We start from the raw sequence: 19,234 nt of genomic DNA, 5'->3' as shown, positions 1-19,234 counted from the left end.
ATCTTCCCAAAGCTGATATTCCCGTGTGATTGGATTCTCCCCTTGAATGGCAGTTTTGGGAAAGTAAGGTTAGTTTTCAAAAAAGGTAACATTCATAGATGGTAGAATTTCTTTGTTACTAGTAACACTTGTATCCTTTTTGATTTGGGGAGTATCCGAGAAATATGCATTTGATGGATTTGGGATCTAATTTGCTTTGGTTTTGTTGGCTGGTAAGAACAGATGCAGTGCATCCAAACACTTTAATGGGACTAGACAAGGTGTTTCGAAGCTGAGGATAGGAAATGAGAAGGGATTGGCTAGGGCTTTGAAATTTTTGGACTTGAGAAGGCATTTTGTTTATTAGATATGTAGCGGTAAGAACAGCCTCACCCCAAAAATGCTTAGGTACATGGGCAGCTATCACGAGGGATCTTGCAACTTCTAAAAAATGTCGATTCTTTCTTTCAGCAACGTCATTTTGTTGAGTATTGACACATGAGCTTTGATGAATTATACCATGCTTCGTTAGATATGATCCAAGGATTGAATTGTAGTATTCTCTCCCATTGTCGGTTCATAGCACTTGGATTTTGGTTTTGAATTGAGTTTGGATCATATTGTTGAAGTTTTGGAATGGCTGGCTCATTTCTGATTTTTCCTTCATAAGGAATACCCAAGTAATTCTAGTGTGATCATCAATAAATGTGACAAATCATCTAGAGCTAGTAATTTTATTTACTCTGGAGGGACCCAAAATGTTATTGTGTATCATTGAAAAAAGGATGGGATGATTTGTAAGGCTGAGTAGGATATATGGTACGGGTATGTTTGGATAGTTGCCAAACTTCACATTGAAAGTTGTCGGGATTTTTATTGAATAATGAGAGAAACAACCTTTTGAGGTACAAAAAATTTGGATGTCCTAATCAATAGATTCAAAACATGATAGTACTATCTTTATTATTACTGGAGGATAAAGCCACATAAGAGGTCTTCTGATACTATCTTTCAGAATCATTAGTTCTTAGGATATAGAGTCCTGCACACATCTTAGCATTGCCAGTCATCTTCCTTGAGTCCAAATCCTGAAATTCACACATATTTGGAAAAAAATTTGTAACACACTTAAGGTCTCTTGTAAGTTTGTTTATAGACAGTAGATTGCAATTTAAATTTGGGACAAATAGAACAGAATCAAGTGTTATCTCTTTGGAAATAATAACAGAACCTATACCTGCTACTTTTGAAAGTGATCCATCAGTAATTCAAACTGTGAAGTTTTCATGACATGGGTTGTATTTACTAAATATAGATGCATTCCCTCTCATATGGTCTGAAGCTCCTGAATCCACAATCCAGGAATTTGATTTCTCTAGTTTTACACTCAAGGCACTTAGAAAATTACTTTTTTGTGCTAAAGAACCTGTTTGAATAGGAGTGGTAATGTTTTGTAGTGATTGGGAAATGCTAGCTCCGAGGCTACAGGTAACCTCTGACTTTTGGCTTTGTCTTCCGCTGGCCATGCTGGATTCTGAGTGAAGAATTTCAAAGGTTTAGATCGTGTTCTGATACCATGAAGAAATCTCTAGAATAAAACTGTTTTATTCTTCTATATTTTTCTTATTACAATGCTAGAATTGCATGAAAATATATAGGCTAAAGACTGAATATTCGCAACCTTAAAACCCAATATTTTCATGCAACAAACAGCTAATCAAAGGAGTAATTTACTCTCTACACTTAATCGGAAAATATCTAATGGATTTGGTGTAACCATCAAAATTACTCCTTATTCTAAAAATAAGAGACTTAACTAAAATAGACAAAGTCAACTAATCAAGTAATAATGAATATTAGATTTCCACAATTTTAAAACCTTATTTTGTAATTTTACATTTGCTTATAGTGCGGTATGCTTAAGGGCCCTATGTTAGTTTAATATAGGAGCCTAGTCAGCTCTGTTTCAGGTTAGACGCAGTTTGGAGCCTAAAGTGACACTCAATTTCTTATAGCGGGTTGCTCTTAATGTGTGATAATTGCAGAATTGAAGAGAAACTAGTGGTGGAAGTAGCTGCAAAGCTCTATTTGCATTTGAAAATAGAACAAGAACGGGACATCTTTTCCCATAATCTTAGGCAACAAAAGTTTTTTCTTGATCCTAGCATAGTTTTGATCTGTTGTATGGATCCTTTGGATTTGTGTTGCCTTTTCTAGGCCATGTTCTCTGAAAGAGTTTGAATAATGATCTCCAGAATGTTAATAGTGGCATTTTGCCTCTGTCATGTATCAAGATTTGGCATTTGTTTTCACGTTATTATAGACTGGGTGTAGTTGTGTACTACAAAGGAAAAGCAAGAAGAGTACAAATATCCCTGGTTATTTAAGAAAGTTTGACTTATTCTTGGGGGGTGCTTTTGCTATTTAGATGGCAGCTGCTTGATACTCACACTGATACTTGTTTCCTCATGAAATACCATGCCACCATTTTTATGTTTCTGACTTATGCATTTAAATTTGGAACACAGGAAGCTGCGAACAATGACAATGGCCGGGCACCACATTCTGCTTGGAGAAATTACGATGATTTTAATGAATATTTTTGGTAAGATTTTGTCAACATTGATACTCTTTAAGGTGGTCTTACATGTTTTGATGGTTGACCGTCTGACTCTTTTTCAGGTCACTTCATTGTTTTGAGCTTAGCTGGCCTTGGCGCAAACGTTCATCTTTTTTCCAAAAGCCAAAACCTAGGTCACAGGTTTGCATCTATCTAATCACTGTTCAATTAGATGTGTGTGTTAAGTTTAAGGATGTTGTGTCCTGTTAGATTTCTTTTCTTTCTTCAGTTCTTTGAATTGAGGGTGCAAATTTTCTTTTTTATTGTGATATCTTGAACATGATTGGCATCAGTTAATGATTGCTCTAAACCTAACATTTTCAAAACATGTCATGACTGATCCATCTTTAAAATAACCTATGCTCACAATACATTTTTTCTGCAGGAGATTTTTTTTTTTTTTTTGTTCTTTAACAATGAAAGAAATTTCAAGTATGACTGAAATTTACAAGTTTTCTTCAAACAATTGTCTGCTTTTCCAATTGTACTTGGAAGTCGTAGAGGTTTTAAGCAATTGGATCTTGATATCATATAAACTCATATCGTGAGAATGTTTAAGGTATAATCAGTTTATTTTTTAGCCTAAATCTTGTTTTATATGGGTTATATTTATATTTGTGTGTGTGTTGTGTCTCATTCTCCATGCATGCATATGCATATGTATGTGTATTTATGTAAGCCTTCTTTTTTTAAATTGATTTTAGGCTCCTGCTGCACCTGTCTTAGACCACCTTGTCTTCCATTTCCGTTATGCTTCTTGTACTTAAGAATCTTTGTCACCAAGAAAGATGTGAGCTTCAAAGTGATTTGATTTTTAAAGATGAAGTTGAACTGTTCATCTGGTAATTGATTGAACTTTAAATGGAGACATGAACATAGCAATAAGTGTCATGGTTTCTTTCATCTCTATTACTGTGTTTCTGGTAATTTGATCTTTTGCACCAACAGACCTCTGTGACTGGGGGATCTGTATGACGAGCCTATTTAATCAATACACCGTTTTCCTTTGTTGTTGCGGATATTGACTGTTTCTTTACACCGCAAATGGCTACACTTTTCTTTTGCAGAATCCACTGAAATCGGGAGGAGGTCAATGTCGAGGAAAAACTTCATTTGTTGAGCATCGGACATTTTTCCATCTTTACCATAGTTTTCATCGGTTGTGGATATTTCTCGTTATGATGTTTCAGGTTTGCAACTCTAAATGATGGCTTGTCTCCATGTACATTTATCTCTCTGTTCTTTGTTTCTTTCTTTCATTCTTTCTTCTCGGAGCATATGCCAATAAAATGCAACTTTTCTCTCTTCCATTTCCTGCCCACATCGTAAATATATATATTTGCCTTATGGCTACTGTGGTCTCATTTTAATTATTGTCTTTATAAAATTGAAGAAAATGAAAACTGCCATTCTCAATCTCCATTTCTCTCCTTTCCCCCTTCCCTCTTTGCAGTCTCCTTATTCAGGGGCCAAAATTTGGATCCTTAAATAGCAGCCCATCCATCTCTGATAGGTGCAAGAACAAAATTTTTGGTTTTTTTGCTATTGATGTAGTCCAGTCACCCCCCACCCCCACCAAAAAAAAAAAAAAAAGCATTTGAGAAATAGTGAGGTACTGAAAATATTTGTAAGGGAAGAGATATTAACTGTAGAGCACTGTGTAATTTTTTACTTTCACGTAGTTTATTCTATTAGGTGTTTGTTTAGGGTCCATCTACTAGCCATTTACCTTTTTTTTTTTTTCAATGTCCAACAGTTCATGCTCCATTTAATTCTAAATTTCTGTTAAAACACCCCCTTCGCCAATCTCTCTTTTCCATCTGCAAATCAAAACTAGAGACTATTTTATCCTTAATTTTAGTTTTTCCATTCTTGTTATTGTGAATGCATTGATCTTTAAATCCCTCTTATGTTCTCTCCAGTTTTGTGTTAGAATAGAATTGTTTTTCTTTTAAATGAAAGCTGTTATGTGTCCATAATTATCATAATCTATCTTCCCCATTCTTATGGAATGCTTGCTTCTCTCTCTCTTTTAGGGACTCACAATCATTGCATTCAATGATGGACGTCTGAACTCCAAGACTCTACAGGAAGTACTTAGTCTTGGTCCAACTTTTGTAGTAATGAAGTTTATTGAAAGTAGGCTTCTTTTCTTGGTTATTTTAAATAGATAATTCACTGCTGTTATCACCGATGATAATCTTTTTTGTACTTGCTGCTGAATATTTTACTTAAATTGCTGAAGTTCTTGTTTCATAATATAGGTATTTTGGATATTCTCATGATGTATGGTGCATATTCAACCACACGGCGCCTAGCTGTTTCCAGAATTTTTCTTCGATTTGTTTGGTTTAGTGTTGCATCAGTCTTTATCTCTTTCCTTTATGTGTATGTTCTTGGTCAATTTTCTGAAGAGTTCTTTTCTGACTTCATTTCATGGTTCAACTTGTCCATATACTTGTTTCATATATAAAATTAACTTCTTCTAATGTTATCCATCACTAATGCAGGAAAGCTTTACAGGAAGAGAGTAAACCAAATGCAAACTCAGTTGTTTTCAGATTGTATTTGATTGTTATAGGCATCTATGCTGGTATCCAATTTTTTATAAGTTTTCTCATGCGGATACCAGCGTTCCATCATTTGACCAATCGGTGTGATCGCTGGTCCTTGATTCGCTTTATCAAATGGATGCGCCAGGTTTTATTTTTTTTTATCATTTTTGTACTGTTCTTTCCGTGTCTTATTGCATTAGTTTTTGCCCATTTCTTTATTATTGTTATTTGTTGTATTCTTTCTCAAAGGAACGGTACTACGTTGGACTTGGCATGTATGAGAGGACTACTGACTTTATTAAGTAATCTCTAATCTCTGTCCTTGAGGTTCCTTGACTTATGTACCCTTAGGCACATTAGATGCAAACTTTTCCTATCCATTGAATGCTAGAAGTTTTCTTTAATATTTTATGATGGCTTTGTGATACAGATATATGGTTTTCTGGCTCATTATCTTGAGCGGGAAATTTGCATTTGCATATTTTTTCCAGGTACGAGGCATTTACTGCAGAGTACTTAGTATTAATCCTTTGCATAAATTATTTTGTTAATGGTCTGTCTTCATTTTGCAGATAGTGTGTATGTTAATCCTTTGCATAAATTATTTTGTTAATGGACTGTCCTCATTTTGCAGATTAAGCCACTGGTGAAGCCGACAAGGACAATAGTAACTACGGGTGACATAGAATATTCGTGGCATGATTTTGTATCTAAAAGTATGAAATTTGCATATTCATGTCAAATTTTTATGATGCATTGATATTTTTGTTAAATAGTAAATGACTGAAACAGTTGCCTTTTTTTTTTTTTAATTTTGTATTTATGTTGAATGTGCTTACTGATATCTATTACCAACTTGAATATGGGATTTTACATATTCATGTCATAAATTTTTATGATGCATTAGATATTTTTGTTATGTAGTCAACTGACTGAGAGTTGCTTCCTTTTTTTTTTATATATATATATATATATATTGATGTTGAATGTGCTGATTGATATCTCTTACCAGCTTGAAATTTGATATTGTATGTGGGAAGAAAAAGTTCATGAATCTAAAACTTGAAAATCTGTTCATTCAGTTTTTTGGCCTCTATATAAATATTTAAAACAAATCAATCATGAGTTTCTTAATTGTTTTGCATGGCTGTGCTCTTCTTCTTAATCCTTGGAGTTCTTTCCCTTGTTGCATGTTTCTTCTTTCCTCCAATGGTATCCTTGTTGGAAGTTTAATTCTCTTTGTGCTTGTAGTAGTGTAACATGACAAGTTTATACTTGTCATAATTGAATTCACATTTGGCTTTCTCTAAGAATGTCAGCTTTGCTTGCAGATAACCATAATGCTCTGACAGTGGCTAGTTTATGGGCTCCAGTGATAGCTGTAAGTTGGAATTTCGGATATGTCCCTAAAGATATCAAATACTGACAGTGTTTGGTTTTCATGATAGGTTTAAGACTGAAATCTCTGATGGGTCAATTACTGATAGTCCTTGGTTTTCATTATAGGTCTAAGTTAGAATTTTGTCCCTTTACTATTTCAATTCAGCGGTTTTATCTTCTCTCTCTCTCTCTCTATATATATATATATATATATCAATTTTAATGAATTTGTTTCTTTACTTTTATTAAAAGTCAATTTTAAAGATAATTGATAATTGTGTTAAAATTCTGTTGTCAGTTTTGACCATGTGGACTGTTTCTTCATGACATGACATGTAACCTGAATTTTTTAGCCCGGTGGTAAACATTAGCCAGAAGAAACCTTTATTAATGAAAAATATTAACAAATTGTTTTTTTTAGAATCCAAAAGAATTTATTATTATTTAATTAAAAAATATGACTTCTTAGACTGGTATTTGCCATGTGGTCAAAAAATTAATCCACTTCATCACGCTGTGTCATCATCAAAATGCCATGTCATCAAAATTAGCGGTAAGAATTTTAACACTGTTATCAGTTATCGTTAAACCTACGTTTAATAATTGTAAGGATTATATTAATAAAAATTGAAGTAGAAGGACTAAAACTGTTGAACTGAAATATTTGAGGGATCAAATTCAAACTTTGACCTTCCTGATACGTACATGGATGAATGGCTAATGATGTCATTTTGAGCTATAGCTTACTTTAATGGGAGTCATTTAAATGATGTGATGGAAATTAATTATATATACATGTCAAAGGATTAGGGCCTTTAACAAATCTTAATATATGTTTGAGATTTGGTTGTATTTTTGGTGGATGTCTTGTTAAGATATAGTGGAGACATTCAGCTTTGTCCAGTGAATAATTCCCTTTTCTATATTGTTATTTTTATATTCTTTTCGCTTTTCTTTTCTCCCACAGATGTATCTGTTAGACATTTACTTGTTTTATACCGTCTTATCTGCTGTGTGGGGATTCTTGCTTGGGGCAAGAGATCGTCTTGGGGAGGTATGTAGTTTTCGTCTGACCTAAATCTATTTTGTGCAAACTTGTTACCTTTTCTTGCTTGTCGGTCCTCCCTTTCCTACTTTCCTTTGTTCTTCAACTTGAGTTGTGCTCAGAAGCGTTAACTTGAAATTTCAGATTAGATCTTTGGATGCTGTCCAAAAACTTTTTGAGGAGTTTCCAGCAGCTTTTACGAAGACACTTCATCCTGTTAGGTCTGACTCATAAACATAGTACAACAATTGTGATTCTTTCTAAAATGATTTATATGTTTGTTCCTTTTTACTCTTGGTCCTTTTTTATTATGTAAGAATTTTTTTTTTTTTTTGCAGGACTTCAGCAACGTCTTCTAGCCAGGTGGGAAATAATATGCATATCATATTTGGTTATATCTGGGAAACAATATAATAATTAGTTTTTGAAGATGGGTATGTTTTTCATAGTTATTGTTGGTCTAGGAGTTTTGCTTTAACCAGGGTGACATTGCTGTTTTGTATTATTGTTTCCATTTAATCTAAAAGACTGAGGGTTTGTGCTTTCGTCTTTGTTTATTATTTCTCTATATTATAAGTCAGGAGCCAATTCTTAGGGAACTGACTGCTCTCTGTCTCTAAAGGTTGTGGAGAAGAACAAGTTTTACGCTGCTCGTTTCTCTCCATTTTGGAATGAAATTGTAAAAAATCTGAGGGAAGAAGATTATTTAACTAACTTGTGAGTGTTGTTGGTTCTTTACTTGTTGATTTAATATATTCATTTGCATTGGCTCTTGGGTGAAATTTGTATTCACAGGTTCCATATTATCGATATTTTGGTGCTGTTCTTTGATGAAATTCATTTCCCCTTATTCAGTTTTCCTTTGTTTCAGTGAAATGGAGTTACTTTTTATGCCTAAAAATACAGGAAGTCTCCCCTTGGTTCAGTGGCCCCTTTTTCTTCTTGCTAGCAAGGTCATTGATTTGTATCATAATATTATATTTCTCTTTTATATTATATTTTTAAGTCTTTAATTGTGTTGAAATGATTTCTTTTTTCAACAGTGATTTACTGTATTAAACTCGTGTCTGGTTTCATCTTCGGTGTTTCTCTTGCAGATATTTTTGGCTAAAGATATTGCTGCTGAGAGTAGAGATTCACAAGATGAGCTCTGGGAAAGGATTTCAAGGGATGACTACATGAAGTATGCAGTTCTGGAATGCTATCATACCCTCCGATTCATACTGACAGAAATACTGGAAGCTGAAGGAAGGATGTGGTAAGTTCTTATTAAAAATGTTGGCATTTTTTAAAGAAGTTATGTTGCTATTAAGATATTCTTATGTTGTATCTATTTTCTATTCTCTTAGGGTTGAGACGATATATGAAGGCATTGAAGCCAGTATAGAGAACAAGAGAATCCATGTTGCTTTTCAGCTAAACAAGCTGCAACTGGTTATTTCGCGGATTACTGCTCTCTTGGGAGTTCTGGTTGGTTTTATTTCTTTTATGCTTGATTTACTTGCGGTATAAAAGCAAAATTCTGGTTATGTACTTGTGGTTGATTTGATTTCTTTTATGCTTAGGAATTCTGGTTGTTGTATATTTGCTTTCTTTTTTCCTTCAATATGTATTTTGTACATTTTTTGGTGGTTCTTCTCCCTATATGCTTTTCTGCACTCCACTATGAAGCAGAAGTGTCTTAGTCACTCATCTATGATATTAGAAAAGCCTCTATCATGATTTTATCTTGATATACTAATTTCCGAGGAAATAGGCGGAAAATTTAATTTAAATTTGTTGCGCTACAGTTTATATTGTGACTGGGGCAATGAGTATAATAGATATTTGAAAAGATATGACTTTGGGTTTTAATAAGATATCTTTATTTCATAGCTTCCTTGTTTTCTCATAAAACTCTGTATCTGTTAAAAGGAATGAGTAATTCAAAAATGAAGAATTGTCTAATTTTTAAGCTTTTCCTACGTCACCTGTTGGAACTTTTAGTACTTATTTTTCTTCTCTGTTTTGATTGTGGCTTCGCAGAATCAGGCTGAAAAGCCGGAGCATGAAAAAGGTGCTGTTCAGGCTGTTCAAGATTTATATGATGTTGTACAACATGATGTACTTGCCATCAATATGAGGTTTGTCAAATATCTTAGTCTTTGCTTCTGTGTGCCATATATGATATGTGCTTTCTACTAACATGTAATTTACTTCGTGTATTCCAGGGATCACTCTGAACAATGGATTAATATATCAAAAGCCAGGACTGAAGGTCGACTATTTGCAAAGTTGAAATGGCCAAGAGATCTTGAAATGGTATGTTAAGGTTTACATAATTCAAGTAGGGTTTTTTTTTTTTTTTTTTTTTCCCTAATGAAATTATGCTACTTTCGTTATTATGCAGAAAACACAAGTCAAAAGATTGTATTCTTTATTAACGATCAAAGATTCAGCTTCAAATGTTCCCAAAAATCTTGAGGCAAGACGCAGGCTACAGTTCTTCACAAATTCACTTTTCATGGATATGCCCCCAGCAAGACCTGTAAATGAGATGCTGTCCTTCAGGTTATAATTTTTTCTATAATTTTTTCTTGATGCATCTCTTTTTCCTTTTTAGGTATTAGTATATTAATGGTCAATATTCGTATTCTCATGCTTATTTTCAATAAATACATGCAGTGTGTTTACTCCATACTATTCCGAGATTGTGCTTTATAGTATGAATGAACTGCTAAAGAAGAATGAGGATGGAATATCTATTTTGTTTTACCTTCAGAAGATTTATCCAGGTATTTTCTACCTCAGTTTGCTATTTTATAAGCTGAAGATCACTGTATAATATATCTATCTATTTCCTTGATTGATTTGTTCAAATACTATCTACTGTTACTTTTGTAAAAAATTGTTGAACTGTGGGAAAATTAGATTGGTTTCATTGTGTTAAAACTTAAGTTTCTAACTTGCTTTCTCTCTCTTGTTCTTTATTTTTTCCTTAAAAAATGTAATGAAATAAGATAATTATTTCTTTTTCATATTATTGCAAGATTAATTGACTTAGGTTCCTTTCTTGTTACATTTTTTGGTAATGGAAAAGGAAGATAGTTTTTTTAATACATGCACATGTGGATTTGTGTGTACAAATAGAAGGTTTTTGGTTTTTTTTTTGTCATTTGTTTATGTTTTGCCATGTGAGTCTGAAACATCAAGTGTCACCAGCCAACAAATTGTGTGTTTGATCCCTGGTGTACCAATTGTGTTGATTGGAGGTTTTTTAATGTGTCAAAGGAATGCAAAATATAGTTATTTGATATAAGCAGAAGGAACAAAGAAATAAATCAGTGATGATTTTTGTTGTTGATAACAATATAGTTGGGAGGTGAGAAGTAGGAGGGAAATGAGTGTGTTGAAAATGACTCCGTTTGGTTTTAGAAAATGTTTTTTTGTTTTTATTTTTTATTTTTATTTTCTATTTTTTGTTTTCATATTTCAACCCATTTTCATTTTTGTTTTCTAAAAATTTATTTTCATTTTCAATTACCAAATACGTTTTTACTTATATTTTTCATTTTCTAAGAAAATGAAAACAGAAAATGGCTCTATTTTCTAAAACCAAACACTATTTTCTCTTTTTGGGTTAGCATATTTTGAAAAAAATATCAATGGAAAGAAATGTGAGAGGTGGATTCTACTGAAGCTTGACAACAATAATCTTGCAATTTGGGACATTGAAGGAGACAAAAGTGATGAAGAATGCAGTAAGTGCTAGGATTTGCCTACAACTACAATTATGTCTTTACCCACTATTTGAGTTTTTCAGATTAAATGTGTTCTGATTTTTGGGTCATTATTGGTTTTTGAAGGAATAAATTTTTGAAAAAAATGTGGTTTTATGGAAAAAGTCCTATGAAGCATGGATTTGTCTCCAACCCCCACCTATTTGTGGTGGATATGTGTTGGGCATGAACACATGTTTGGCCCAGCCCGATATGTGTCAAATACCTCCAGATACACTAGAATTCTTTTGCATGTTATTTTTGATACGACGGTAGTGAAGCAGGTAAAAGTTGTTGCCAACAGTAATGGGGCCAAGAGTTCTTGTCCCCATTTAGTAAGAGGAACAGAGTAGAAAAAAAATTTAGAACAACAGAACTCTCCCTTACTTTTTTGGCCTTAAAAGGTGCTGGCCTATGTAGGTGAGACATCATTTAGTAGTGAAAGGTTGGAGAGAAGATGATTCATTGAAGAAATGGAAGGAGATGACTTGTTGGTTTGTTCAATCAGGCAACCAGTCATCGCACTGTTTAAGAAGAAAAGAAAATGAGTTTAAATTTGATGGCACTTGGGTATGAAATTGGGCAAAAGTTAAATGGGCTTTTGGTTGGATGGTTGAAAACCGTACTGGAAAAAGTAACAACTTTTAAGCCTATAAGCTATAAAGCTATTTGGGCAGATTTATTTATAACAATCCAATGCAAGTGTAAAATATATACATTTTAATAAAATTACCTTAAAAATGTGTAATAACAAAATATTTTCTAGATAAATTTTTAAAATTCTGAAAGAATTTTAGTGGCATGCTGATTATATTTTCATTCAAAATTTAATAAAATGTATATATTATGTATATGTTTATGCATATGCATATGCATAATATATATCTTTATAGGTTTTTAATTTCCACATCTTGCTATATCCAAATCCCTTTTTTTATTTTTTGGAAAATTCCTGTATTGCCGTGTCAATATCGTATCCAAGTCCCATGTTGTGTCTATAACCACGTCCTTTCTAGTAAAAGATTAATCATATACTTGATTAAAAATGAGTAAATGGCTAAAATGTTTAGTCAAATATACTTATTTGTACCCTTTAGTAATCAATCACGTGAGAATGTTTAATTCTTACACTATGTTTGGATTGAGGGGTGGGAAGGGAAGAAAGGAAAGGAGGGGAAAGCGGGAAACATTTCTTGTGTTTGGTTACTATTGCAATTAAAATGAAGGAATGGGAGGGGCACTCAGCACCTCTCCATTCCCTTCAAATGTCCCTTTTTTCTATAACCCAAATCAGGGGAAAAAGAGGGGAAACAAAATGATTAAACTGTTTTTAGTTTGAAATGACTATCATGCCCTTACTATTTTTTAATTATCAAACAAAACCATCTCCGAATTTCAGTCTTTGCCGTTGCTTTTGAATTGTCTTGTACTCCTCGTCTACTGCCCATTTTGGCTTCTCTCATGAACTCCTCATTTGGCCTCTGATAAGCATTTCCTCACACCAACAGCTTTTTCATTTTGATCTTTTAAGCAGAAAATAGTAAGCTTTTTGTTTGAATAGTGGTTAGAATTCAACGCTAGTGTACAATCTGTTTCTTGTTTTTGTCTTTGGGAATGTGCTTTCTTACTTGCTGAGCATTTGAGTGGTTCTTAACTCTATATATGAATTTTTTTAATTGGCCATGTGTTATTTGGTATTTTAAGAATTTTTTTTACAAAAATTGTATTTTTTTGGTTTTTTCTTAAACTAGTTTATTTTAGTTAAAGAATAATGACAAGAATAATATAATAATTAATTTTAATAATTAATTCCAAGACTGACCACAATATTCATGAAAAAGTATATTTTAAGGGGTGTAATGAAATAATATATTATGATGTATCATTTCCCTTCCTCATTTTGAAGTATCCAAACAAAGGAATTATTTGTCCTTTCCTTTCAAAAGCAAAAATGACAACCAATACAAGGCTATGTTAAATTTAGCAATTCTTTTGATTTCAAATGCTTTTTGTCATGTCTTACACCCATTTCTTTTGCTTCATGCTGGTATTCAGTTGAAGTTTGAATATAGTCGTTGCTTTCTTTGTTGATTATTTGGTGTTTTTAATTTTTATTTGCAAATTAATTGTGCTGCCTGAGTGATGGTCTATGTTATTGATGGCAAGCTTTTTCTGTTCTTAAACATTGTTTCCTTCCTTCTTGGCCTACTTGTTCATGCAAAGTTTGATTGTCAAATCATTCATATAACCATTTATCTCAATCTGTAGTCGAAGTGGACTTTTGATTGAACTGAAGCTTATCCTAGATTATAGTGTGCTAGTTTTCTAACTTTCACTTATTTGCTGCAGATGAGTGGAAGAACTTTCTTGCTAGGATCGGCCGTGATGAAAATGCAGCAGAAACAGAACTTTATGATAGCCCTACTGATATCCTGGAACTTCGTTTTTGGGCCTCTTACCGAGGACAGACATTGGCAAGAACTGGTAAAAATTTTCCTCTTCCCTCGTGCTTAGTATATCATCTGATGCTATTTCCTGGCAACTCAACAATTTATCAATATGGTTTTTCTCATGCACACACACACAAATATATATTAGGATTATTATTCTATACACCGGAGGTGGAAATTTTTTAACTCCACAATTGGGCTTATATGATTGCCATATGTCTATTTAATTACTAAATAATTGGTTTTTTTGGTATACCCTGAATGGATGTGTCAGCCCTTTAAACTCCCTTGTGATTAAAAAACTCCACCACTAGTGTATTGGATAATAATCCTTTATATTATATATAAATTTTGTTGGTCTTTTTTGGAAAACCTTCTTATAGATGGTGGGGTGGGAATGACATTGTTGTGATCTATTACCAGTTTTGAAGTTCTGAGTTGCTTTAGCAAATCTTTCCTACTGAAGCTGACAGTGAGATTTTTTGACTTTTATCTTACAATAGTAGTTTAAAGCGGGATATGGACACCCAATACGGGTACGAAATGATGTGGGTATGATGACATGATAATTCTAAAATATTAGGACAAGAGTATAGCAGGACAAGAAAATAAATATATTTTTTTATTATTTGGTATGCACGAGGATGGAAATAAATGTGTTTAATAGGCATATTCTTTCTCCAAAAGGAAGTTCAAAATTAAAATTTAATTAATCAGCTGAAAAGAGGGAACCAAAAAGTCATGTGCTGAATCCAAAATAGAGCCCAAATTATCTTTCTTTTTTTCAATTCATATTGATAAGCTTGCATGTGCTATAGCACTTGCCAGTACTCGTAAAAGAGAAACTTTTAACATCAGCCAAGGAAGGACAGTAAAAAGTTAAAAGGAAAATCGAAAGAAGTGTCCAAAGGCAAAGCAAATAGGAGCTTTTACACAGTCAAGCAACTCACAAAAGAGAAGGAAACTGAAACTTTTATTTGCTGATGATTGTTGATGGTTCTTGGCCACTGCCTTTGAAGAGGAGAAAATTCACTGGCATATATTTCATGGTGGCTGTATCAGCCAATGTCTTTCTTTCTGTTTCTTTTCCATTTCCTTGTATGCTTTTTTTTCTTGATTTAATATCCTTTTTGGGTGCATTAGGATGAGAGATTTCAAGTAGGGATTTCATTTGTAGAGAGATTTTTAAAATTCTAAAATAGAATTATCTTGTTTGCAAAATAAAAATTGGCATTTTCAAAATTCTTTGAATTTGAATGAGGAATTTTGGAGGGATCAAATTCTCCTTTTAAATTCCACGTAAGGACGTGGAATTTGTGAAATTCTTCGGTTTTATGATAAGTCAACATTTACTATGTTTCCTTTTTTACGAAATTTTTGTTTTCTTCAATTTTAACTACAAAAACTCATTATAAAATTTATCATTTTTTTAATATTTCATATTGTTAATAGTATCTACACATTTTTACAAATCTTATGACAACCATATTAGATATATATTTTTTTAGTATTTTGCTTTTTCTATCTTTAATATCATTATTTATCTATGATAATTATTTTTATCCTATAAAATTTCAATATTTAATATTTCTTTCTAAAAAATAATTTTCCAAACAATACAAGTAAAAATTCTGTTATTTCAAATTAATGCATTTTGAAATGCTAGCGTTCTAAAATTCTTTATCCAAATGTACCCTTCGGGTTCAAAGTATGGATTTTAATGATGAGTTCATCTGGGTTTTGCTCTCATCATGGATTCCAGAGTTTTTTTGCCAGATTGTGAATTTCAGATTTGAAACAGAAATTGGGAAAAAAAAAAAAAAAAACTCCATCCTTGACCATGTCTAAACTTTTATTTATTTATTTATTTATTATTATTATTTTTTTGCATATCCTAGCATTTCCAGTATGTATCCTGCCATGATGGAGGTGTATCTGTGTCGGGCACCGATACGACCTTGGTATGTAGGGGTATATGGCGTGTGGATGCTTCATAGATTATATCTTATCAGGTTTGAAGTTTTGGATTGCTCTAGCAGATTCCCTGATGCACTTAATGATAGGGCTTGGCATTTGAATTTTTTGGGCTTTTGATTTCCGACAGCCATATCATTTAGTTTAAGCCTTGGAATTTCAGTTTCTTTCCTGTATCACTAAATGTATCAGTTTATGTGTATATCATTGGCAGACTATCTGAAATGATTTTGCTACATGTCTGGCCTGTTTAATCTTCTTTCAGCATTGTGCTGCTCTGGTTGAGGCATATTTTCCTTGGTTCCATCAGTCTGTTTTTTGTGTGTGTGTTTTTGTGATGCTTTTCGTGAGTAAAAGTAAGTTCTTGTAATCCTTTTTTTTACACTGACTTTAAATTTGTTTGGGATCTGCAGTTCGTGGAATGATGTATTATAGGAAAGCTCTTATGCTTCAAACCTATTTGGAGAGAGAAAATTCTGGAGGTAGGTACCTTCAACAATAACATGATCCTTTTTTCTTTTTCTCTTGCAATTCAGTTATATATTTATCATTGAAATATCAGATACGGAGGCTGCACTATCTAGATTGGAAACAACTGATACCCGAGGTTTTGAATTATCTCCTGAAGCTCGTGCACGGGCAGATCTTAAGTTTACATATGTTGTTACATGCCAAATATATGGAAAACAAAAGGAGGAGCAGAAGCCTGAAGCTGCTGACATTGCATTGCTAATGCAAAGGTGGGTTATGGGGTTTCTTTATCCTTTGTTCTCTTATTCCATTTTTGGGTTGCATTAGTTACTCTTTCTTTTCTAATTTTTATTGTTTCTTCTGCTGGAAATTCTTCGCTCTTGTTTGGTTATATTTTTCTTTCATAGTAGCTAATGATTCGACTTTGATGCTAGAAATGAAGCACTCCGTGTTGCTTTTATCGATGTTGTGGAAACACTAAAGGATGGTAAAGTACACACTGAGTACTATTCAAAGCTTGTGAAAGCCGATATCAATGGGAAAGATAAGGTTTGATTGTTTATCTTTTTAGTAGTTATTATGCTGGCTAGCTTTCTTTATGGTTTGTTGAGTAATTGATTCCATGTTTAGAACTTTTGGTTTGTTGATTAATTATTTGAGTTCTGGAGATCAAAACTTTTGTTTCTTCTACCTACTTCACAAGGAGACCTCTCCTTATTTTCCTATAATGAAAAAAGAACTAGATGGTTCTGTTTATTGTTTTTGAGTATGTATTTTGATCAACTAAATTCTGTGCACTAGACAAAATTTACTTTGTGCACTCTTTCTTATTTAACTGTCATTTGATAATGAGAAAAAAAGCTATGACAAGAAACTACTGGCATATTCCTATCGCTTCAATGTTCCTGGTTAAAAACTGGTCTGCAGCGCTAAGTTTTTTATTTTCAGGATAATATTTTGAATTAAATGTATGAAAGGTACCTACATTCTGTCGCAGCTGTCCACTAGCTTATATAGAAGTTTATGCGTAGAACTTTTTTGCAGTATTTGTCTATTATTTGGTGTTAGAAAATCTCTTACCATGGCTCTGAACACTTTTCTGAAATTCAATTTTAAATCACCACTTGAGAGAATGTTAAATCCTTTTTTTTGTTTTTTTGTTCTTGTTAAAATACATAATTTCAGATGATCAAATATTGGAAAGTCCTTACAGAAAAAAACCCTGCAACCCTCTTTTGACAAGACAAATTAGAAAGCAACTCATGCCTTGGGGATATGGAAGCTTAATCTGTTTTCATTTTTCAGTTATTTTGGTCTGTTTTGGAGCATCTGATTTATTTATTTTAGGCTTTTGTAATTTTCCTCTTAATGCTTTCAAAAAAGTGGTCTGACCTAAGACAAGCTTGACGGTTTAAGATTAAAAAGCAAACTATGAAAGGCTAGGATTTCTAGATTACTCTAAATATTGTATAAATCATACTAGTTACTATGAGTTCTTTTAGGGAGTTTTGATCATTTTCTAAAGAAAGTTGTTCTCATTGGTTTAATTGAAAGCACATTTGTGTTCAAGCTTCAATTTTCTTGATATTATTTACTGTTTTCCTATTGTTTCTCGCCATTTTATTCTGAAGTGCTAGACTGATGAAGTTAAGTGATTGATTGCTTTGTATTATTATTTTCAATTAGCAAGGTCTTTTGGTGGATTAAATGGTTGTGTACGAAATATTTGGATTCTAAAGCTAAAATTGTCGAATGGTTTCTTAAATAGGTTTTTCTATTCTGATATATGAAATTTGCTTGCCTCATTTTGGATTAGAGTTCTTTTAATCAGTTTTTTCCAGTACTGCTCTTCATTGATCAGTAACATTATTCTGTTTTAATACTTTCATATTTTACTGTTTTTATCCATGTCTTTTACACTTTTCCTGTCCTTCTGGTATCCTAATACTTGTTCTAGTGCATTGCTAGTAATGCATCTTGTGTCCAGCTCATCTAACACAACTTTTTGTGGGTAAAATAATAAGCTTATTTGTAGATTGATTTTTTGTTTCCATATTTTCTTTCTTTATTGCTTGTCAATTACCATAATGTCTTTTATTTTCTGCACACAGTGCTTCTTTATAACCCAATACATAATTTCATAGAGCTTAAGTAGCCTTTTAGAAGCCTTGGAAAATATATTCCTTTATACTTTTGTAGGTATCCTGCAGTTTATTATTCTGCTTAGCACATCTTGCTCTAGTCTAATGTTTTTTCTCCTCATTCTTACCCTTTTTATGAATGCTTAATTTATCTGAGTTTCCTAATTGACCTTTGCAATCCTACTTCTCTATCTTCAAACCTGGCAGAATAAGGTTTTGGGTTTTAGGTTTTTCCATGAGCATAAAAACTTGAATCAACTGATTCCTGATCTATGTACCGTTGTAGTTTTATTCTCTGTTTCTGTTGAAATTATTCTTCTCTAATTTTCTCTCTCGCTCAATCTTTTGAGTGCTTATGTATTATTTCCCCTTTTAACGGTGCTTTATTTTGGTAAAGATAATCAAATTCAACTAATGTGTACTGTTCTAAGTTAATTTAGTCAATGTGCTTTGTTAAAATGGAAGTTTTACTTGAAAAAAGAATTATGAATTTTAAATGAATTAGCTGACTGTGATCAATAATTTGCTTGTGACTTTTTCTCGTTTGCAGGAAATCTATGCCATAAAATTGCCTGGAAATCCAAAACTTGGTGAAGGCAAACCTGAGAATCAAAATCATGCAATTGTATTTACTCGAGGAAATGCAATTCAGACAATTGACATGAATCAGGTGACAGATTGTGGTTAACTCGGTGATTTAGAACAAGTAACTCAATACTCAATTTGCAGAAAATATCAACAACTCATTCATCAAAAACCCCCTAAAACTATTATGACTTAGATACTTATTACTGAACCTAAACCTTAATAAAAACATAAAGTAGCAATTATGACTCTGAAGCCCTAATTTATAGAAATAAA

The 19,234-nt window shown here is 32.7% G+C and overlaps 1 protein-coding gene across 8 annotated transcripts in view; it reads left to right on the top strand.

Moving 5' to 3' along the window:
• The window catches only part of GSL10 (glucan synthase-like 10), a 40,407-nt gene that overhangs the window by 11,946 nt on the left and 9,227 nt on the right, over positions 1-19,234 (top strand). For 7 of the 8 annotated variants that reach the window (XM_089762133.1, XM_022873810.2, XM_022873812.2 and 4 more), the window contains 26 exons: positions 2,508-2,584; positions 2,662-2,740; positions 3,667-3,789; positions 4,636-4,738; positions 4,864-4,987; positions 5,110-5,299; positions 5,404-5,456; positions 5,585-5,645; positions 5,789-5,870; positions 6,486-6,535; positions 7,502-7,588; positions 7,724-7,800; positions 7,918-7,942; positions 8,202-8,296; positions 8,451-8,532; positions 8,677-8,837; positions 8,929-9,049; positions 9,605-9,702; positions 9,790-9,880; positions 9,969-10,129; positions 10,244-10,353; positions 13,687-13,821; positions 16,175-16,243; positions 16,324-16,501; positions 16,667-16,781; positions 18,924-19,043. In XM_089762133.1, the coding sequence (XP_089618259.1) occupies positions 2,508-2,584; positions 2,662-2,740; positions 3,667-3,789; positions 4,636-4,738; positions 4,864-4,987; positions 5,110-5,299; positions 5,404-5,456; positions 5,585-5,645; positions 5,789-5,870; positions 6,486-6,535; positions 7,502-7,588; positions 7,724-7,800; positions 7,918-7,942; positions 8,202-8,296; positions 8,451-8,532; positions 8,677-8,837; positions 8,929-9,049; positions 9,605-9,702; positions 9,790-9,880; positions 9,969-10,129; positions 10,244-10,353; positions 13,687-13,821; positions 16,175-16,243; positions 16,324-16,501; positions 16,667-16,781; positions 18,924-19,043 (2,667 nt within the window). The remainder of the gene's footprint in view (positions 1-2,507; positions 2,585-2,661; positions 2,741-3,666; positions 3,790-4,635; positions 4,739-4,863; positions 4,988-5,109; positions 5,300-5,403; positions 5,457-5,584; positions 5,646-5,788; positions 5,871-6,485; positions 6,536-7,501; positions 7,589-7,723; positions 7,801-7,917; positions 7,943-8,201; positions 8,297-8,450; positions 8,533-8,676; positions 8,838-8,928; positions 9,050-9,604; positions 9,703-9,789; positions 9,881-9,968; positions 10,130-10,243; positions 10,354-13,686; positions 13,822-16,174; positions 16,244-16,323; positions 16,502-16,666; positions 16,782-18,923; positions 19,044-19,234) is intronic. The other variant, XM_022873811.2, reaches the window with a different exon arrangement.

The sequence above is a fragment of the Durio zibethinus genome, chromosome 6, assembly GCF_047325235.1.
Source record: "Durio zibethinus cultivar Kanyao isolate XHJ-2024 chromosome 6, ASM4732523v1, whole genome shotgun sequence".
Taxonomy (NCBI): Eukaryota; Viridiplantae; Streptophyta; class Magnoliopsida; order Malvales; family Malvaceae; genus Durio; species Durio zibethinus.
The sequence above is the reverse complement of the archived record's forward strand: the minus strand, read 5'-3'. Positions and strand labels throughout refer to the sequence as shown.